The sequence below is a fragment of the Heteronotia binoei genome, chromosome 5 (assembly GCF_032191835.1).
Source record: "Heteronotia binoei isolate CCM8104 ecotype False Entrance Well chromosome 5, APGP_CSIRO_Hbin_v1, whole genome shotgun sequence".
Classification (NCBI taxonomy): domain Eukaryota; kingdom Metazoa; phylum Chordata; class Lepidosauria; order Squamata; family Gekkonidae; genus Heteronotia; species Heteronotia binoei.
The window spans coordinates 86646881-86670298 of NC_083227.1; the positions used below are offsets into that span (position 1 = coordinate 86646881).

The 23418-nt window shown below is 45.1% G+C and overlaps 1 protein-coding gene across 11 annotated transcripts in view; it reads left to right on the top strand.

Moving 5' to 3' along the window:
- Window positions 1-23418, top strand: part of ERC2 (ELKS/RAB6-interacting/CAST family member 2) — a 1199719-nt gene that overhangs the window by 319388 nt on the left and 856913 nt on the right. For all 11 annotated transcript variants that reach the window (XM_060239766.1, XM_060239767.1, XM_060239773.1 and 8 more), the window contains one exon: window positions 316-471. In XM_060239766.1, the coding sequence (XP_060095749.1) occupies window positions 316-471 (156 nt within the window). The remainder of the gene's footprint in view (window positions 1-315; window positions 472-23418) is intronic.

Genomic DNA, 23418 nt, shown 5'->3' on the forward strand with positions numbered 1-23418 from the left:
TCTCTGTGTGTACTTTTAATGGCAAGGCAAGGTTTGACTACAATGTGCATCAGATCAAAGTTCTTTCTTTATGAGTTATGAAATACAATGAAGCCTCACCCTCTTGTTTAGAAAATAAGGGTTTGTACTTCTTTTGTAATATAATTATTTGAAGGTCTGTTCCAATGAAATAGACTTGAATCAGGTCCAATTTCTTGTGCTGACATTGTTATTTTGCTTTGATGCTCTGTGAGGATCTTGTGTTGCAGTTTATATGTGCTCTTTCCCTATAAACAATTCTTATAATAATTACATAACACTTTTTTTTTAAATTAGGACACAAAAATAGCTTCACTGGAACGTAATATAAGAGACCTTGAAGATGAAATACAGATGTTGAAGACAAATGGAGTTCTAAACACAGAAGACCGAGAAGAAGAAATCAAACAAATAGAAGTTTACAAGAGTCACTCAAAGTTCATGAAAAATAAGGTACTTCCAAATAATAAAATTAGTGCAATTTTATTTTTAGGTTATGATAGAGGTTGGGGGGGAGGCAATTGTCTTGACTCTCTATTTGCAGAAGCTGGTAGTGAAATAATTAGTAAAAGAAACTTCTTGAAAAGAAAGATACTTTTTAGAGCTTCAATTGCTAGCTTATTATGATGGAAGGAATTTCGGTGCTAAGTTCTATGTTCACAGGCATATCAAACCAGTGTGAAAAATGTGGAAGAGTTTGAAGCCATTCCCTGGAGGAAACCTATATTACGTTGCCACAGAATGAGGATGTACTTTTGTTCCCTTGAATAAAAACTGCTATTGGACTAAAAATCTGTTCAACAACATACTTGTTATCAAAGAATTCAGGTTTTCACGGCTGGTAACATCATTAAGGTTTGTAGAATCTTTTGGGATCAAGTGCCGTGTTCTACTGGAAAAAGTTTTCCTTCCAGACGTTTCGTTCTCAGCTGCGGAGAACATCCTCAGTGGCGTTGCAGCCGGAGCAGGCGCTCAGACCTTCTTGGCTGCTGTGCATTGCTGATAACATACTTGTTATCAGTCCTCTACCCTATCTCCCTTGCTTAATGCACATGGAATTGGAGAGTTGGGAGCTCCTTCATGTGGTAGATTTTCCTCGCATGCAGATACTCATGTGGTGATAACAATATAAAGAAAATGTTTAGCTATTTGTACAGCTTTTATATGCTATAGAGATTTTGAATCTGCTGCAATAAAAATACCCAGAGCAACTTTTAAACATAGACCCCTAGAGTCTCTTCTTGAGTATTAGACATTGTTTTTGTTGTTCAGTTTCACAATCAAGTCCAACTCTTTGCGACCCCATGGACCAAGTCATGCCAGGCCCTCCTGTCTTCCACCATCCTCTGAAGTCCGCTCAAATTCATGTTAGTTACATCACGCTGTCCAGCCATCTCATTTTTTGTTGTCCCCTTCTTCTTTTGCCTTCTGTCTTTCCCAGCATCAGGGTCTTTTCCAATGAGTGCTCCCTTCTCATTTGGTGGCCAAAGTATTTGAGCTTCAGCATCTGACCTTCCAGGGAACAGTCAGGGTTAATTTCTCTTAGGACTGACTGATTTGATCCTCCTGCAGTTGAAGGGACTCTCAAGAGGCTTCTCCAGCACCATAGTTTGAAAGCATCTATTCTTCTGCACTAGGTCTTCCTTATGGTCCAACTCTCAGGGCCATATATTACTACTGAGAATACTATTGCTTTGAATATATGGACTTTTGTGGGCAGAATGATGTCTCTACTTTTTATTATACTGCCTAGGTTTGCCATAGCTGTCCTCCCAAGGAGCAAACGTCTTTTAATTTCATGGCTACAGTCACCATCTGCAGTGATCTTGGATCCCAGGAATGTGAAGTCTGTCACTATTTCCATGTCTTCCCCTTCTATTTGCCAAGGAGTGATGAGGCTGGATGCCATGATCTTAGTGTTTTTTTGATGTTGAGTTTCAAGCCCACTTTTGCACTCTCCTTTTTCACCCTCAACAACATAGCCACTTTATTACTTAAAGTATAATAAAATATCTCCTAAATATTTTATTTTCATAGTAATAGTCCTTCAGGAGTTCATGGTGACCCTTGTAAGTTTGAGTTCATATATGGGTGGGTTGGAATGTTATAACTGCAAAGAGGAAGTTATAATGGGAGGAAAGGGATTCTTTGGCTTCTAAAAACAGATGAATGAGAGGAAGATGGTTGCATGCCATTGTTTTGTCATACCTGTCGGATCAGCCCTTTGATTATCATGCTACATTCTGATGAAAGTCTGTACAGCCTCTGTCAGCAGCCCTGTCCTTCCTCTTACAATTGAGATTTGCAGCAAAAGATACTACTTCTGCCATTCATCACAGAACCTTTCAAGGTGGAAAAAATATTTATATGGTTGTCAGCAAGGAGATCTTATTATACCCCATCTGTCGAACCTGAGATCACTGATAACAACTTCTGATAAATATAACTCCTGATTGATGGCAGACAAAAGAACAAGGCTCTTTTCATAGCCAACAACTTTAGGTGTTATAATGCTCTTTAAAATAAGTTAGATTTAAGGACTAAATGTTTAAAGACCTTTCTGATTTGAATGAAAAAAAATAGCTGTATATCTACAAAAGGCAGACCACTGTGGAACATTGCTTATTTCCCTAGAAGGCTATGATTTTCAAGGATTTCTGGTTTTTTTCCTGTATAGAATTCTAAGCCATTAATAATAAACAGTTCCTTCCCAGATTCTCAAACATACAGCCTTTTATAGTTTAGTTAATAAATAGATGGAAAATTGGAGAGCAAAGTGGGTAGAGTGGAAAAAAATGGCTAGAAAGACTTCACTTGGCATTACATTTTTCTGGGGGATGTTTGTGCCACACTGAGAAGAGCTCTCTTTTGCATGATAGGTTTTGCCATAATATAAATCTAACCTAATAATTGTTTAGATCTTTTCACACATACTATAGATGAGAAAAAAAAATGTGAATTAAGATTATAAAGTCAGAAATGAAGTACTCAATCTATACTCAGGGCTTGTTTTGTAGCAGAAACTCATTTGCATATTAGGCCTCATACCCCTGATATAGCCAATCCTTTAAGAGCTTACAGTAGGTCCTGTAATAAGAGCCCAGTAAACCTCCAGGATTGCCTACATCAGGGGTGTGTGGCCTAATATGCAAAGGAGTTCCTGCTACAAAACAAAGCCCTGCCTTGGTGGGATGACACTCACAATTGAATATTAGCATTTAGGGGTACAACTTATTTAATAGGGACAGACAAATGAGAAAGGCCAGAGGCGTAGCAGTATATGGAAAGGAGATATATACTTGTGAGGAAATATGTGAATCTGAGCATGGCAGCTCAATTGAGAGTCTCTGGGTAAAAATAAAAGGAGTAAGAAATAACAGTGATATTATTGTGGGAATCTGCTATAGACCAACAAGCCAGGCAGAGGACTTGGATGAGATACTCCTACAACAGATTGCAAAGTTCTCCAAGAGAAGGGACACAGTGACCATGGGAGATTTCAATTACCAGGACATCTGTTGGAAGTCCAACTCTGCTAGAATCCAAAGGCCAAATAGATTCCTGACTTGTCTTGCTGACAACTTCCTTTCCCAGAAAGTGAAGAAGAAAACAAGGGGATCTGCTATCTTGGACTTGATTCTCACCAACAAGGAAGAATTGATTGATGAAGTGGAAATAGTGGGCACCCTGGGCGGTAGTGACCATGTGATTTTGGAATTTACAGTCTTAGGGAAGGGAAAAGCTATACATAGTCAGACTTATAGGTTGGACTTCAGAAAGGCAAACTTTGGTAGAACTATACTGGGTAAAATCCCATGGTCAGAAATACTTAAGAAAAAGGGGGTTCAAGAGGGGTGGGTGTTTCTTAAAAGTGAAATACTGAAAGAGCAATCACAGACAATTCCTATGAGAAGAAAAAATGGAAGATACCTAAAGAAGCCGAGTTGGCTTCATAAACAGCTCTGTAAAGACTTGAGAAATAAAAAGACTCCTTTAGGAATTGGAAGGAGGGCCTTATAACCAAGGATAAATATAAACCACTGTTTTTAGAGAAAAAGTTAGGAAAGCTAAAGCTCAGTATGAGCTTAGGCTGGCCAAAGATGCTAAAAAAAAATAAAAAAGGGTTATTTTCTTATGTTCAGAGTAAGAAAAAGACCAAGGACATGGTGGGCCCATTGTGAGGGCAGGAAAGTGAAATTGTAACAGGTAATGAAGAGAGGGCGGACCTACTCAATTCCTACTTTTCTTCCATCTTCTCTTCTGAGGGAAACAGTGCTCAACATGGCAAAAACAGAACATATAATGAGGGTATGGAGTTCGAGCCTAGTATCAACATAGGGGTAGAACATAAACACCTAATTTCTTTAAATGAAACGAAGCCCTCAGGGCCAAATGAACTGCATCCAAGGGTACTAAAAGAGCTTGCAGATGTAATTTCTGAGCCTCTGGCTATTATTTTTGAGAATTCTTGGAGAACAGGAGAGGTGCCAGAAGATTGGAGGCGAGCGAATGTTGTCCTCAACTTCAAGAAGGGGAAAAAGGAGGATCTGACCCGTCAACTTGATGTCTATATCTGGAAAAGCTTTAGAACAAATAATGAAACAGTCAATCCTGGAACATTTAGAAAGGATGGCTGTGATTACTAAGAGCCAGCATGGGTTTCTCAAGAAAAAGTCATGTCAGACTAACCTGATCTCTTTTTTTGAGAAAGTGACTACCTTGCTGCATCAGGGGAATGCTGTAGACATCGTTTATCTTGATTTCAGTAAGGCTTTTGATAAGGTTCCACATACTATCTTTGTTGACAAATTGGTAAAATGTGTTTTGGATCCTGTTACCATTAGGTGGATCTGTAACTGGTTGACAGATCACACCCAAAGAGTGCTTGCGAATGGTTCCTCGTCCTCTTGGAGAAGAGTGACAAGTGGAGTGCCTCAAGGATCTGTCCTGGGACCTGTTTTGTTCAACATCTTTATAAACAATTTGGATGAAGGAATAGAGGGAATGCTTATTAAATTTGCAGATGATACTAAATTAGGAGGGGTTGCAAATACAGTTGAAGACAGAAACAGGATCCAGGATGATCTTCACAAGCTGAAAAACTGGGCTAATACCAATAAAATGAGTTTTAACAGGGATAAATGTAAACTTCTGCATTTAGGTAGGGAAAATGCAATGTATGGTTATAGGATGGGGGAAACTTGTCTTAGCAGTAGTATGTGTGAAAAGGATCTAGGAGTCTTAATGGACCATACGGTGAACATGAGTCAATGGTGTGATACAGTGACTAAAAAGGCTGTATCAACAGAAGTATAGTGTCCAGATCACGTGATGTGGTGGTATCACTTTACTCTGCTCTAGTAACACCTCACCTAGAGTATTGTGATCAGTTTTGGGCACCACATTATAAGAAGGATATAGACAAGCTGGAATGGGTCCAGAGGAGGGCGATGAAGATGATGAGGGGTCTGAAGATCAAGTCCTATGAAGAAAGGTTGAAGGAGCTGGGGATGTTTAGCCTGGAGAGGAGGCAGCTGAGAGATGATATGATCACCATCTTCAAGTACTTGAAGGACTGCCATATAGAGGATGATGTGGAATTGTTTTCTGTGGCCCCAGAAGGTAGAACCAGAACCAATGGGTTGAAACTAAATTAGAAGAGTTTTCAGCTCAACAATAGAAAGAACTTCCTGACCATTAGAGCTGTTCGTCAGTGTAACAGGCTTCCTCAGGAGGTGGTGGGCTCTCCTTCCTTGGAAGTTTTTAAACAGAGGTTAGATGGCCATCTGATTGCAATGAGGATCCTGTGGATTTAGGAGGAGGTTTTTGGGGATTTCCTGCATTGTGCAGGGAGTTGAACTAGATGACCTTGGAGGTCCCTTCCAACTCTATGGTTCTATGATTCTATACTGATGTGCTGTTCCCTAAGAAAGCCAATTTAAATGCAGGCAGTGGCTCTTGTTAATACTGAAGAAATAGGATTCTCATCCTGAAAGAGCCATTTACCAAAAACTATTCATTTTCCTCCCTTGCTGTTAATGTTGTCTGCTTTATATTTGTGCTGAATTCAAAATATCCATAGCAGTGTTGCAAACAAGGAAGTATCACCAGTTTGACAATTACAGAGGAAACTGCCAGGCCAGCTTTTGTGCCCTGGTCCTCAGGTAGGCTTTGTAGGCTGAGAGCACCTTTATTTTCACTTCATCTTAGAGCAGGGGTGGCCAATGGTAGTTCTCCAGATATTTTTTGCCTACAGCTCCCATCAGCCCCAGCCAGCATGGCCAATGAGGCTGATGGGAGTTGTAGGCAAAAAACATCTGGAGAGCTACCGTTGGCCACCCCTGTCATAGAGGTATAGTTTTTTCAGTAGGGTCTTGCAATCAAATGAATTTATCAGAGGGTAAATATAGGTGGCTATTTAACATAGTGCACATATAGTTGATACTCCAGCCAGTAATAATGCCTTAGCTAGTGTTGAAGAGAATTTATCTACTTGTCTGCTTCCCCAAGTTTCTGAACTTGGCCTTATTATTGTAATGTCCATAGGAGGACATTGACAGAACTATAAAAACAACCTGCTTATCAGTTTTAACTGCAGCAAATAGATATAAATAGTAAACCTTTAGTTGGACCATGTGGACAGCCACCATATAATGTTGTTACTGTGAATGGTCAGAATATATGTTCACATGCCAGTGTGAATGAGCCTGCCATCCAGGGTACCACGTAGCCAGAGTGTAAGGAAGAAAACAATCATTCTACTATTTCTTACTCAGAAAAAGAAGGTTCTGCCCCTGGCTTAAAGGGATGCAACCGATCTGGGTAAAGATCCATATGAGGCAATCAAGGAGTCTGCTAAATTGGCAAGACCAGGGCTTTTTTTTTTTTTTTTTAGCAAGAAGGCACAGGAATGCAGTTCCAGCTGGCATGGTGTCAGAGGGTGGGGAAGACTCCTTACACAAATTTGGAAGAAACACTGAGACCTTGAGTATGATGAACTCAGAGAGAGCTTTATTTATCAGAACAGCATTCGGCAGGCAAAAAGCTCTCCTTGTGCTATAGAGCAGGCAGTGCATAACAGGATACAGCAGGCAGAACGTGTTTGGGTACTGACTCTGATTTGAACAATATAGCCAAAAATGTGAATTGAAGACAAAAAATATATTTTCCTGGGCTTGGACAAAAGGCAGGAAGGAATTCCTAACTTTTGGGAATATGTCTGAATAAAATAAGGAGGAGAACTCTCAGAGCAGGAAGGAAATGTGTTGTAAGCCATCTTTACCTCATCAAACTTGGATTTTCAAATGGTATTTCAGTTGGCGCATACTGGATTAGTGTGACTAGAGAACCTTTTAGTGAAGGATACAAATACAGATCTAGGTTTTTGTCAGCAGGAAGGCTTTGCTTCAGGACCCTTTGTGTCTAAATGTAAATAATTAATCACAGAGAGATCCTAATTAATGGTCTGGAGATAAGCAAAGGGTTTGTTTCCGAGGTTGCATTTGTTTCTAGTGATCATGATGAAATTTAAAAGAGATTATACTGTATCCTACGCTTTCAGTGCTGGCTTCTCAGCTTTTGTACTGTAGATGGCCTAAAACTAATTTTCTAGATCTCATCTGACAGGCAGAAAAAAGCTGGCCAAGATGGAGGGGAGGGCTATGTCAAAATGGTGGCCTGATGGCAACAATGTGGCCATCACTATTTTAGTAATTTTCAAATTGATGCAAAGATGCATCATGATTACATTCTTTACTTTTGTATTGTTATAATGTGAACCAGGGCTTTGTTGGTAGAAAAAGCCCAGCAGGAATTCTTTTGCATATTAGGCCACACCCCTGATGCCACCCTTGTTTTGCACAGGGTTTTTGCAGAAAAAACCCAGCAGAAACTCATTTGCATATTAGGCCACACCCCTGACACCAAGCCAGCCAGAACTGCGTTCCTGCTCAAAAAAAGCCCTGATGGGAACATTTTATTCAGGCGTTCAAAATAATTTAAAATTCCACAGCTTTGTTGTCTTGACACTCCCGGAATAACAAATTGTTTTGTGATGTCTACTCAAAGCTGTAACTATGAGAGAGACAATTCCTTATGCCTGGATGAACCTATCCATCATTACTCTATTTTGAGACATGGGGATACCATAGGATATTGTTATTTACCGGTTATAAGTTGGGGCACATTTCAGGAATGTCCCATGGAATTCACAATTTCAGTGACTGTTTTGGTTGGCAGCTATAAAAGAAGAAGAAACTTCACCTTATTTAGAGAAATAACCAGAAGCATTTCCCTTTCATGGTTATTGGTTTTTTGACATCATCACATGGTGAAATCAGAATGGTTTATATAACATATCTAGGAAGCCTTCTTTGTGTCATCAGGTTGCCAGACATGATAGACTCTGTAATGGGATGTTATCAGATTGTCTGTTTGATTGCCTCTGAAAGAGGCATTTTTTAAAAGTTGCTCAAATTGCAGATTGAGGAAGAGAGCAGCTGCAAACCGATAATGAACAGCAAACTGCAAAGGTGACCGCAGGTCATCATGAAACTTTTCATCCTCCAAACCCTACCTTTGGCTTCCAAATGTTGGTAAACTGAAATTTGATGTACCCCTAAAATCATGAAAAGATGCTTTGCAGATCAAAATAGCCCAAGTCTTTTGTCTTCTTTTAGCATTAAAGAACTTGCCTCAAACCTAGTTATTTTAAATGTGTTTCAAATTGTTTTAACATCATGAATTGCAATACTTCTTGCCAGATTGCAAATCATCTAGCTGGAGTTTATTTTCCAGTGAAGAGCAATGTGGAGTATATTGTCATGGGTGCTGGGGACCCTGTAGAGGAAGTTGAGCCTGCAGCAGAAACTGTGCCCCTGCCACCTGCACCAGTGCCCCTGCCTCCTGCTGGAGAAGATCCCAGCCCCCCTGCCTCGCCCTCTCGGGTGGCGCGTGTGCGTGACCGCCTCCGTCAGGACCTCAGGGATCGGAGGAGGGCGGCACGCTCACAAGCAAGACGCTCCCTGAGCCCTGAGTTTTGAGAGGATTCTGGCCCTTCTAAGAGCAAGGATGCTTGAGTTGCAACAGGATCCTGGCTGCCTCTCTGAGCCAGCAATTAGCCCAAATGGGCAACAGCCAGCAGAGGGCTATATAGCTGTAGGCTTTGGGAGGAGGCTTTGTGGAAGCAACTAGTCATCTACCTGACGTCCTAGCATCCACTTCGGCTTTTGACTTTGGACCTCCTGACCTTGGCTTGACTTCTGGACCCCCTGACTACGGCTTCTGAACCTCTGACCTACGATACCTGGACAACGATTTGGCTTTGGCACCTTGGACACTCTTGCTCACCGGTTACAGACCTTGGACTGCCCCTGGACTTCGCCTGGCCTGGCCCCAGCTCGTGACAGATTGCTTCCACCCACACAAACACCCATTCCACAGGATGGATGCTGAAGCAAGTGGAACCGCAGGACTACTGGCTGCCCTCCAAGCCCAGGTACAGCAGCTGGCACAGGCAGTAGTGCACTTGCAGCAACAGCCTGCAGCCAGTGCTCCAGCCAAGTGCCCAGTTCCCCCACCTGACAGATTTGGGGGTGCTGTGGAAGAATTTCCTGCGTTCCTGGCACAGTGTCAGCTGTACTTTGAACTAAGAGCACGGGACTTCCCCAATGACAAGACGAAGGTGTGTTTTATCATTAGTCTGTTAAAGGGGCAGGCGGCCAAGTGGGCCACACCCCTACTGGTTGGGTCCTCTCCCCTACTGACTGATTACCAGGGGTTTGAGGCCCACCTGTCTGCTGCCTTCTCCAACCCAGTCCAAGCAGCCACAGCCAACCGGAAAATCAGGGCCCTGAAACAAGGCCAGTCCTCGGTGGCTCAGTATGCCACTGAATTCAAGCTCCTGGCCCAAGACTTGGCGTGGAATGAGGCTGCGCAGATGGACCAGTTTACCGAGGGGTTGGCAGAGGAAGTCCTGGACGAAGTGGCCAGGGTGGAGCGGCCCCCCACGCTCCAGGAACTTATCACCCTCTGCCTCCGCATCGATGGCCGCCTGGAAAGTCGCGCCAAGCCAAGACCCGAGGGCGCCAGCTCCCTGCGCCATGCCACTTGGCTCCTCTCCCATCCCCAGCTAGTACCAGAGACGAGGGTGAGCCTATGCAGCTTGGAGCTGCTCGACCCCGCCTGACTCCAGAAGAAAAGGCCAGACGCCGCACGCAGAACCTGTGCCTCTACTGCGGCACGGCAGGCCACTATGCCTCTGGCTGCCCTGCTAAACATCGAATACCCAGACCTACATTGCCACCGCCGCCAAAAGGCCAGCCCCAGGCGTAAGTGGACCCTCCAGCCTGGGGCGACTAGCTGGGTCCTCCGAACAACAGGCTGATACCCCGGGCCCGTTCCTGCTACCAGTCAAACTCCATCTGCCCGATGGACGCTGGCTGTTCGTGTATGCCATGCTGGACTCGGGAGCGGCCCACTGTTTCGTAGATGCCGCCTTTGTAAAGCAGCACCAGATCCCAGTGCAGCCAAAAGAGATTCCGACGCTGGTGGAGGCTATTGACGGGCGCCTCCTCCGTTCTGGCCCCGTCACCCAGGAGACCTGTCCCATCACCTTCCACGTCCAGCAGCACCAAGAACAGCTGCAGTTTGATGTCGCCCGCATGCCTCGCTTCCCGCTGATTCTAGGCCTTTCCTGGCTGAAGCTGCACAACCCCATCGTGGACTGGGCTCAGCAAGAACTACGCTTCCGAGACCCATGCCCCCATCTGACTCCTCCCACCACTCTAGCAGCCGGCATCCCGAGCGGTGGTCCTCAGCTCCCTCAGAAGTATGCAGATTTCGCCGATGGCTTTGAAGAGACAGGAGCAGATCAGCTTCCCCCTCACCGACCCTATGACTGTGCCATTGATTTGGTACCTGGGGCACCACTCCCGGTGGGGCGTCTGTACCCAATGTCGGAGCCTGAGTTGGCAGCTTTGCGAGACTACCTGGACAAGAACCTGAAGCGCGGATTCATCCGACCCTCAACTTCTCCCCTGTCTGCTCCAGTCCTCTTCGTGAAGAAGAAAAGCGGGGAGCTCCGGCTGTGCAATGACTACCGGGCCCTGAACAAGATCACCATCCGCGACCGGTACCCTCTACCACTGATCCCTGAACTCTTGGATCGTTTAAAGGGGGCCCAAATCTACACCAAGCTGGACCTCCGCGGAGCGTACAATTTGGTGCGCATACGGCCCGGAGACGAATGGAAGACCGCGTTTGGGACCCGATACGGGCAGTACGAGCACCTGGTGATGCCCTTCGGATTGACCAACGCCCCCGCTGTCTTCCAGAGGTTCATGAATGATGTATTCCGGGACCTGCTCGACCGCTTCGCGATCATATACCTGGATGACATTCTAATTTACTCCCGCAATCCTGCCCAGCATGCCGAGCACGTCCGCCAGGTCCTACAGCGCCTACGAGCCCATGGCCTCTACGCCAAGCTGGAGAAGTGCGACTTTGACCTGCGCTCCGTCGAGTTCCTTGGTCACATTGTGTCACCACAGGGAATCCTCATGGACCCGAAAAAGGTGGAAGCGGTCCTGACCTGGCAGGCCCCTCAGAATCGCAAAGACCTGCAGCGGTTCCTTGGTTTTGCCAACTACTATCAGCAATTCATCCCAGCCTATGCATCTCTGACAACACCCCTGACTCAACTACTCCGCCCCAAAGAACCTTTCCACTGGTCCCCAGAGGCCGATAACGCTTTCTCCACCCTGAAGACCCGCTTCGCCACCGGGCCACTCCTGAGATACCCCGACCCCCAGCTTCCCTTTACGGTGGAAGCTGATGCCTCCAACGTGGCCCTGGGAGCAGTGCTGTCCCAGCGCGAGGAGCCGTCCCAGCCACTCCAGCCCTGCGCCTATTACTCACGCCAGCTCACTGCGGCAGAGAGGAACTACACCATCTGGGAGAGGGAGTTGCTCGCGATCAAGGTGGCTTTTGAGGTTTGGAGACATTACCTTGAAGGGGCTCGCCACCCTGTCCAAGTGCTCACCGACCACCGGAACTTGGAGCATCTCCAGACCACCCGCCGTCTCAACCAGCGCCAGATCCGGTGGTCCCTATTCTTCTCCCGCTTTGACTTCAAGATCACCTACATCCCCCATACCCAGAACCGGAAAGCCGATGCGCTCTCGCGGAAACCGGAATACGCTCCTGCTTCGACTGAGACCGTGCCTGCTGCTCCCATCCTGCCACCCTCAGTGTTTGCAGCCACCTCCACTTCACCAGCACTCGTGGAGGACATTCGTGCTAGCCAGGCCAATGATCCCTGGGTCCAGCAACACCTCCAGGCACTCCAAGATGGCTCAACAGGCGAGTTCACGACTCGAGGCGGCCTCTTGCTACACCACGAACGCCTCTATGTGCCGCCCGGGCCCTTGCGGGCAGAAGTACTACGTATGACCCACGACGCGTTACCCGCTGGGCACTTTGGACAACATAAGACCACCCACTTGCTGACACGGGAATTCTGGTGGTCACGAGTTCGCTCCGATGTTGCCCGTTATGTCAGCTCCTGTGACGTCTGCCGACGGGCCAAAGACGTCCCAGCCAAACCCTCGGGGTTGTTACAGCCCTTGCCCACACCCTCAGGACCCTGGGATACCATCTTGATGGACTTCATCACGGAACTTCCACGATCCAAGGGTCAGACGTGTATCTTGGTGGTCGTCGACCTATTTACCAAGATGGCCCACTTCATTCCGTGCCCGAAACTTCCCACAGCTCAGGAGACAGCCCAGCTCTACCTGCAACACATCTTTCGTCTGCACGGACTCCCAGCCCACCTGATCTCAGACTGGGGACCCCAGTTATCCTCTCGGTTCTGGCAAGCCCTCCATTCCAGCCTGGGGACTCGAGTGCACCTGTCCTCAGCTTACCACCCACAGACAGATGGTCAGACAGAGCGCACCAATGCCACGCTAGAGCAATATCTCCGCTGTTACACCTGCTACCAGCAGGACGACTGGACCACTCTGTTGCCTCTAGCGGAATTTGCATACAACAACGCGGTCCATTCCTCCACCCAAATGACCCCGTTTGCTGCAACCTACGGGTACCACCCTCGGTTCTTCCCGGCGATCCTGCCACCCACGAATGTCCCCGCCGTTGAGGCCTACCTGCAAGTACTCCGTGCCAGCCAAGACTTGCTCCGAGAGCAGCTACAGCGGGCCAAGGAAGCCTATAAACTAGCTGCGGACCGGAAGAGGCAGGAAGGCCCCCCAATCCAGCCGGGGGATCAGGTGTGGCTCTCAACTCGCTACCTGCGCCGGCCTGGTCGGTCTCACAAGCTGGATGCGCGGTTCATTGGACCCTACCCTGTCTTAGAACAAATAAACCCCATCGCCTTCAGGCTCCAGTTGCCACCCCACCTCCGCATGCACCCCGTGTTCCATCGCTCCCTCCTTGTTCCAGCTGCACGCCCTGACCCAGCTCAGCCTCCTTCTCCACCGCCACCACCACCAGTGTTGGTGGATGATGAAGAAGAATACGAGGTGCGCCAGATCCTGGACTCCCGGTACCATCGTGGAGGCCTCCAGTACCTTGTGGACTGGGAGGGATACGGCCCAGAAGACCGGTCTTGGGAGCCCGTGGACAATCTTCATGCCCCAGACTTGGTGCAACGGTTCCACAACGACCACCCCGACCTCCCAGGCCCCTCGACGGAGGGGGGCCCTGGGGGGGGGGATAGTGTCATGGGTGCTGGGGACCCTGTAGAGGAAGTTGAGCCTGCAGCAGAAACTGTGCCCCTGCCACCTGCACCAGTGCCCCTGCCTCCTGCTGGAGAAGATCCCAGCCCCCCTGCCTCGCCCTCTCGGGTGGCGCGTGTGCGTGACCGCCTCCGTCAGGACCTCAGGGATCGGAGGAGGGCGGCACGCTCACAAGCAAGACGCTCCCTGAGCCCTGAGTTTTGAGAGGATTCTGGCCCTTCTAAGAGCAAGGATGCTTGAGTTGCAACAGGATCCTGGCTGCCTCTCTGAGCCAGCAATTAGCCCAAATGGGCAACAGCCAGCAGAGGGCTATATAGCTGTAGGCTTTGGGAGGAGGCTTTGTGGAAGCAACTAGTCATCTACCTGACGTCCTAGCATCCACTTCGGCTTTTGACTTTGGACCTCCTGACCTTGGCTTGACTTCTGGACCCCCTGACTACGGCTTCTGAACCTCTGACCTACGATACCTGGACAACGATTTGGCTTTGGCACCTTGGACACTCTTGCTCACCGGTTACAGACCTTGGACTGCCCCTGGACTTCGCCTGGCCTGGCCCCAGCTCGTGACATATATCTGTAATGAAATTGTCACCATGTTTTTGACTACTTGTCTGCCAGGGAGTTGGTTGTATTACAGATGAAATTAGGAAGATCTTTTGGTAGAGATTAGGCAGTGTGATGGCCACATGGGATTTATATAAACAACATGCTACAGTGCACAATTACTTCAAGCCCCCCTCCCTTTGTATTACTCTCACCTTATTTTTATAGGTTTTGCCACTACTTTTGTGTTTGGCTTATAATGTTAGTGGTTCTTTGCCATGTGCATGGAAGATTGCCATTTGTATTTTTAAAAAGCCTTCAAAAATAAATATGCTTCAGAGTATATTGGGTTTTCTGCTTCAGTTTTACCCTTGAATGTTCTCCTCTTAATTATAGGATGAAAATTGGGGAATCCTTCCTTCTTCACCTTTTTAAATCTTTAGATTGTAAGCCTGTGCATAGGTCCTGCCTTATTTTTTTATCTATATAAGTGCTTAGTGAATTTATGTTTTATATATGATTAATGAGTCTTCCTTACTGAGTCTTGGGCAATAATGGGCTATAATGCAGATTCTGACAGAATAATATAAAGCAGACAATGGAAAAACTATCAGCGTAATGACCATTCAAGTTTATGCTTCAACTACAGATAATGAGGAAGAAATTGAAAGCTTTTGTGCAAGTGTCCAGAAAAAAAAATCTCATACCTAAATAAGAACATTCATAGTGCAATCTAAATGACATTCCTGAACAGATTTGCATTACTAAGTTCCAGTGATTGGCTACCGGAGGAACTATGGGTTGAAACCAGAGATATTATCAAGGAAGAATGTGTAAAGACTTACTGTAGCCAAAAGAAAAGCCTCAATGGGTGACTGACAAAAATTGCTAAAGCCAAAACAGAAGTTGACAGAAATAGAATGAGAAATCTAAATGCAGCATTCTAGCAACTGTATGTAAATAAAACTATTTGTGAAATGTTGATAATGCCACATGGTGGGCATTACATTTCAGCCTTTATTTAAAAGGAAATTCATGGTCCAGGTACTATGTGGAGCTATGTGAAAGAGGTACTTTTTTCCCTTTCTTACAATACAAGAACTCGTGGGCATTCGATGAAATTACTGAGCAGACAGGTTAAAAAGGAAAAAAGGAAGTACTTCTTCACCCAAAGGGTGATTAACATGTGGAATTCACTGCCACAGGAGGTGGTGGCGGCCACAAGCATGGCCACCTTCAAGAGGAGTTTAGATAAAAATATGGAGCAGAGGTCCATCAGTGGCTATTAGCCACAGTGTGTGTGTGTGTGTGTGTGTGTGTGTGTATATATATATATATATATATATATATATATAATTTTTTTGGCCACTGTGTGACACAGAGTGTTGGACTGGATGGGCCATTGGCCTGATCCAACATGGCTTCTCTTATGTTCTTATGTTCTCCAATTTGGATTCAGGCTCTAAAACCTTCTACTGAATGCAGCCTAACTAGGGACAGCCACAAATCAGGAAAACACAGTTTGGGTATATGGCTCCTATTGACAGAACCTTGAACTGAACTGAGAGGCCTGTTATGAACCAGACTCATTTGTGCAGTTCATGGCCCTGCAAATCCTATTGAAAGGAATCATAGTCCCTTTAAACAAGCTTTGCAGAAAGCCTGAAAAACAGCTGACCAGCAGAGAGCACCTAGCTCCCCGCTACTCAGCTGTTTCAAGCTGTCTTGTGTAAACCTTAAAAGAACTGCAGAAGGCAATCCAAAGGCAGTCCAAAAAACAGCTGCAGCTATTTTGGGCTATCATTACCAGTCCCTTTAAACTTTAAAGTATGGCAAAAGACAGCTTCAAAACAGCACTTTCCCTCCCTCTTTCTTCTGGCTGCAGTGAGCTGTGGGCAGGAGAAAGTGGGGGGGGGGGGCACCAAGGAAAAGGCTTCCCTCCTCTCTTTCTCCTGGCCATGGAGAAAAGGAGGATTGCCCAGAAAGAAGCTTCCCTTCCTCCTTCCTCCTATCCATGGTGAGCCCATGGCCAGGAGAAAGGGGGGATTGCTGGAGAAAAGATTGCCTTCTCCCTTTATTCTGGCCACTATGAGCCATGGCCAGAAGAAAGGTGGGGGTGAAGTGCCACTGGGAAGGCACTTCACCCCTTCCATTTAAGCCCTTCTTTCTGCTCCTTATGAAAAGCTTTTGCTCCCTATGAAAAGCCATGAGGAACTAAAAGCAGGGTTTAAATGCCTCTGAGCCATTTAAACCAAACAGCTGAGCAGTGGGAAGCTCCCAGCTGTTCAACTGTTTCTCCTGAAGAGTAGAAGGCAGAGATAAACCCCTGCTTTCTGCTCTTCATGAAACCATCATGAATTGTGCCAAAATTTGTGGTAGTTCATTCTGGTTCTTCAGTTCATGATCTCTGTTTGCAAACCTCTAACAGGCCAAAGTTTGAGACAAATTTTGGTTTATCAGCCGGTTTGTGCCCATACCTAATTCTAACTGCCTTCTTGCATGTTCTTTTTGGAATACCTATGTGTGTAGCCTTGTCAGCTCTGTGTCTAGAAGGTAGGAAGCAAATTTCAACCATAATGCTCTGTGTCTAGAAGGTAGGAGGCAAATTTCAACCATAATGTGGTTTGCAACAATCAAGTTCCAGTTATCCCTCACTCTGACTTCCAACTACGGTGATCTGGTTTCAGTCTGTCTCCTGTTCTAGCTCTTGGAGCTGGTTTGTAGACAAGAAACTTGCTGATCTGGGGTTCTATGTGACCCGGGGTTTTTTGTTGTTTGTTTGTTTGGGGATTTTTTTTTTTGAGCTAGGGTTAAACAAGGCCTGTGCAGTACAAACAGAAAGACTTGACTGGGGAATGCTCATAGCTGATACCAAGCGAGTCTGTTAATCTATTTATCTGGGATTTGTGATCTCAATTCCCTTTCCCTACAATAAATCCTATTTAATGGTTGCTGCTTATTGAACATTGCTACCATTAGCTCATTTTAACATGCTTTCTTTAGCAAAGCTAACAGGTTTAATGAAATCCCTCATGAGCAGAGATTTTGTCCCTGTGGAGCTCAGGTTGTTGAATCCATATTTTTTGTCTTGCAAGATGTATGCAGAAAATAAAACAATTATATTAGCTGTACTTTTAGCTACCTATCCAGCCTGTTCTATTGATTGTCATCTGTTAAACTTCCTTTCAAGGTCTAACAAGAGGTCTACACAAAAAAAGTGGCAAAATTAATCTCCTGGACACTAAAACAACATGGCCAAATCCTGAAATTGTCATGACCTATGTTCAAAAGACTGATCTAATTTTGATCAGGGGCTTACTAATATTTTACATAACTTTTAAAATACAGTAGTTCCATTCTTTTATGATGTTTGGATTTGAAATGTGTAGATCTACTTAACAAAGTATTAGGCCTACTTTGAGTAAGTTCAACAAGCTGTTGTGCTTTACAGACTATTTTATTGAGAATAAACTGGAAGAGATGGTACATTACTGGCAGAAAATAGTAAAGACTTAGAAGGACTACTGTTGATATTTAAAGCAGAAAGTGCCAACCCAGGTTTACAGCTGAACATCAAGAAGATAATGACTACTGAATTGCACAACTGTAAGGCTGATGATGAAGACATTGAAATTATTAAAGATTTTCTATTCCTTTGTTCTATTGCCAACCAAAAAGGAGACTACAATAAAGAAATCAAAAGAAAGTTGTGACTGGGAAGAATTGGAATGAAGAGTTAAAAAGATCTTTAAGTGTAAAGATGTGTCATTGGTAATCAAGATCAAGGCAATTTATACTATAGTAGTCCCCGTTACTATGTATGGTTATGAAAGGTGGATAGTGAAGAAAGCTGATAGGAAGATAGTTCCTTCCTTTGAAATATGGTGTCGGAGAAGAGATTTACGGATACTGTGAACTGCCAAAAAGAAAAATAACTGGGTTCTAGATCAAACCGAGCCTGAACTCTTCCTAGAATATAAAATGACTAATCTGAGGCTATTGCACTTTGGTCACATTATGAGAAGACAAGAGTCACTGGGAAAGATAATAATGCTGGGAAAAGTTGAAGATAGTGGGAAAAGAGGAAGACCCAACATGGGATGGATTGACTCAATAAAGAAAGTTTGTGAGACCTGAGAATGGCTGTTAATGATAGGATGTTTTGGAGGAAATTAATTAATAAATTCATTATAAGATGGAAGCAACTTGATGGTACTTGACATACACACAAGTAAATCTGATCCTAAGAAATATGAATGCAGCTAATGGATCCTAAGAACTATGAATGGAACTACCTGAAATATACTACTCTGTAGTATTATAGTTTATAAATACTGTACATTATTAATCTTGAGCATATGGTTTGAGCATTGTAAACTTATGCTCAGAATCTAGATTTTGTTGTCTATTCCTCCAGTTTAAAATCTCCTTTTCTTTTGTTCTCTAAAACTCTAACTGTGGGTTTAAACTCAATTTAGCTTTTGAAAATTTAGCTTTTGGGAAAGACATGTTCAGTATCTTATGAAGTGCACATAAAACTATTTAACTGTCCCTTAGTTAAGTAGTAGTTTTAGTACTTACAACTACTGGGAAAAGATACAAAACCTACTGCATAGTAACACTGTAATATTAATATGTAAATTAGCCCAACCTGGGTAGTGGTGGTCTAGAAAACTAATTAATAATGATTATGATGCAGATGCAAATCTATGAGCATTGCAACATGTGTGCTTTTCTCCCCTTAAATATGTTTTAAATGACGGTTCTTTACTTCCGCTGCTGAGCCCTAGCTGAAATAATCAACAAAAATGCATCGCTCAAGATCCAGTCTCAGCTGCACAGAGAAGAATGACATGAAGAAATTAGCAATAGACATATGGGACAAAATTAATATGGATACACCCCAAGAACCTTGACTGGGCACTTTCTGCTTCCTGCCAAAGATACGCAAACCTGGCTATCGTGGAGATTCCATTGTCTTGAGCATAAGCACTATCATTGTAGGAGTATCAGTATCTGTGGACTCCATCCTGAGTCCATGCATTATTAATATGCCCAGCTATGTCCATGATACCATAGACTTTCTGAGGAAACTGCAGTCCATCAATCATCTCCCAGAAAACAGTATTCTAGCCACCATGGATGTTGAGTCTCTATATACCAACATTCCCCTTAAGGATGGACTACAAGACATTAGAAACATTATATCTGACAGTACCACTTAATATCTTGACATCAAATTCTGCATGTTTGTTCTCACCCACAACATCTTCAGGTTTGGTGAGAACTTGCACCTTCAAATCAATGGCACATCTATGGACACCCACATGCCTCCATTTTAATGGCAGATCTAGAACACCATAATAATAATAATAATAATAATAATAATAATAATAATAATAATAATAATAAATTTATTTTTATATCCCACCCTCCCCCGCCAAAGGCAGGCTCAGGGCGGCTAACACAACACGGTATATACCGTGATTACAGTAAAATACAATATTATTGCAAACAATTGGACAGTTAAAACAAATAAATTACATTCATAAGTTAAATTAAAATTAATCAGCAGTTAAACCGTTATAAATTCTAAATTTATAACGGTTTTCTGAACTCCTCCCCATTTGGCACCTCTCCTTTATTTGAGATTCTTTGATGACATTTTCATTGTCTGGACCCCTGGCAAAGAAGCCCTCAAAAGATTTTTCCAGGCTTTCAGCAGCTTTCACCCCATCACCAATCTAACTATGAATTAATCTACACACATTATGGACAGTATGGACTATGGACAGCACAGTATGGATACACAAGGAGCACATAAGTACCACATTATACTAGAACCCAACAGATAGGCAAACAGATCTACATGCATCCGGCTACCATCCCAACCTCATCAAACTAATTATTGTCTGTAGCCCAGACCTATGCTATAGTCACATCTACTCCAAGCCCAGACAGAGATACTCATTTAAAGGATCTACAGCAGGCATTTTTGCAACTACAGTATCCTCCTAATATGGTGAGAATGATTATTTAAAAGGCCATAATGATACACAGAAACAGCTTGCTATGAGACAAGCTCAAAGAAAGTGATAACAGAACTCCGTTGGTGGTCACATACAGCTGGCAACTCAAGCCAATTCAATGTATTATTAACAACCTACAACCTGTGCTGGATAGTGACACTTCCCTCACACAGGCACTGGGGGGTCGACCTGTTTTTGCTTATAGACAGCCTGTAAACCTAAAACAACATCTTCTGCAATAATAAACCACTTAACAGTAGCATGGACTCTGGTACCAGGGATAGGCACAAACTGAAATATGACCCAAAGTTCATTATGAACAGAGTCCCATTCATGGTTCGTAAACCTTGCTTTGTGCCTATCCTGCTCTCACGAGTCCCATGAAACTCCCATGAACCTCCCAGCGGGGGTCATGTGAGCAGACATGCTGGCACCATGTTGGGGCTTGGAGAAGGCATTTAAAGAGACTACAGTCTATTTAAATGTCTTTTCCAAGTCATGCTGCTGTGGTGGTGGTGTGACTCACATGTGAACTGAGAAGGGTTTTAAATGCCTTCTCAGTTGACTTGCTGAGTTGTGTCCTGGTGGCAGCCCAACTCAGCAAGTCAACTGAGGAGAGATTTAAATTTGGCCCTGGGATCTGTGTGCAGAGGGGAGGTCTCTCCCCTTCACATGCAGACCTGACTTGGAGGCTTTCTCCTCCTGACGGGTGGTTTAAACCATTGGGCAGAGGATGCTGACTATGAATGGGCACAGAACGGGAAAATAGTGGTTAGTTTTGTTTCATGGTTCATTGGGTTGCCTGGTTAGGTGGTTCAGTTCATGTTTTTTTTAATTTCCTGAATAATTCATGGTTCATTTGTTCATTCATTTTGGGAAGGTGTAGAATGGCTGTGGAGTGGACTAGAGATGCCAAACTTGCAGCAAATTCTTCAGCTGACTTTCCTCTACCTGCTTTCCAAGTTTGGTGTGAATTGGATTTTTGAGGGTTGAGCTACAGCTCTCCAAAGCAGGTAACCCCAGTAAGCTGCTCCCCTAGGAGCTGGGGAAACAAAGGGAAGCTACCCTGTAGTTTGGTTGGTTTCATCCCAGGAAGGTTGGAAACTGTCTAGTCACAGCAGCTCCACTCTCCCAGCCCCTGCGCTTCTTGTCAGTTGCCAGGGAGAGCGGAGCTGTGGAGTTTCACTGGAAACTAACAAGAAGTGCAGGGGGCAGGAAGAGCAGAGCTGCTGCTTCTAGTCTGTTTCAGTGGAAACTCATTAGAAGCACAGGCTGCTGGGGAGAGAGGAGCTGCCATTCCTAGTCAGTTTCAGTGGAAACTGACAAGAAGTGTGGAGTCAGGGTCAGGCTGTTTGGACATTGAAGCAAACACAAACCAAATGGCACACCAAGAAAAGCTGGTTTGTGTTTGTGTTCGGGTTCAGCGGGATTAGCCAAACCAATTTGGAATGAACCACAAATTGCCCATTTTAAGCATGAATCACAGTTTGTTCTTCAATTCATGCCCATTCCTAATGCTGACCCAAGGATCTGCATGCAAGGGGGAGATCTCTCCCTGCCACACACAGACCTGGCTTGGATATCTGCAAAGAGGAGCCAGTCCAGGATCGCACAGGGCAGTGAAAGCTGACATCTCTGCACTGTCTTGGCTGGTGGGCTTCTAAAGCCAGGTCTGCGTTTGGTGGGAAAGATCTCCCCTGGACACAGATCCTGTCAGCTCTCAGCTCTTGCCACCTTATGTGCCAGTTTGGAGTAGTGGTTAAGTGTGCAGACTCTTATCTGGGAGAACCGGGTTTGATTCCCCACTCCTCCACTTGCACCTGCTGGAATGGCTTTGGGTTAGCCATAGCTATTGCAGGAGTTGTCCTTGAAAGTGCAGCTGCTGTGAGAGCCCTCTCAGCCCCACCCACCTCACAGGGTGTCTGTTGTGGGGGGAGAAGACATAGGAGATTGTAAGCTGCTCTGAGTCTCTGATTCAGGGAGAAGGGTGGGGTATACATCTGCAATTCTTCTTTTCTTCATGTGATCCTGGACTGGTTCTTTTTTGCAGCTCAATTTAAACAAAGAGAAGACAGTCCCATCCCAGTCAACATGGAGCTGTCAGCTGAGCTCCCTCAAAGGAGCTGGTCCTGTAGGCTTGGCTGGGGCTCTCATGGGCAATCCCTTTAAACTGGACTGACCAAAGGAGCCTGCAAAGCAGCTGATCCTGTGGAAAGAATTCTCCTTGCAGGCTCTGCTGGAGCTCTGCTAGATAGCCCACCAGCAGAAAGAAGGGAAGGAAGATCCCAGATCTTCCCCCTTCCATTTTGCTGGCCTAAGGAGCTGTGGCCAGCAGAAAGGAGGGAGGGTAGTTCTCAGATCTTCCCCTCTTCCTTTCTGTTGGTCTTAGGGAGAGTTCTTCTCACAGGACCACCTCCTTTGCAGGCTCTGTCATGCAGTCTGGTTTCAACTGGGCAGCCCAGAGCCCCAGCAGAGCTTGTGGGAAGACAGCAGAGGGGAGCAAAACTTCCTGTGAAATGGATGCCACCCATTTAAACCTGACAGCAGTATGAGTCCATCCATCAGCTTGGAAGCAGAGGGAGCAAAACTGACCAGTTTATCAGCCGATGGGTGGACCCACCAGTCCGTTAGGTTTAAATGGCTGGCAGCCATTTAAGCCATTTTGCTCCCTCCTGCTTCCAAGCTTGCAAGTGAACTGAGAAGGATTTAAATCCCTTCTCTGTTGACTTGCTGAGTCATGCTATGGTGGCGGTGTGACTCAGCAACTGAACTGGGAAGGCATTTTAATCCCTTCCCAGTTCCCAGTTTGGTGTGGAGAGCCAGTTTGGTGTAGTGGTTAAGTGTGTGGACTCTTATCTGGGAGAAACAGGTTTGATTCCCCACTCCTCCACTTGCACCTGCTGGGATGGCCTTGGGACAGCCATAGCTCTGGCAGAGGTTGTCCTTGAAAGGGCAGCTGCTGGGAGAGCCCTCTCCAGCCTCACCCACCTCACAGGGTGTCTGTTGTGGGGGAGGAAGGTAAAGGAGATTGTGAGCCACTCTGAGACTCTTCGGAGTGGAGGGCGGGATAT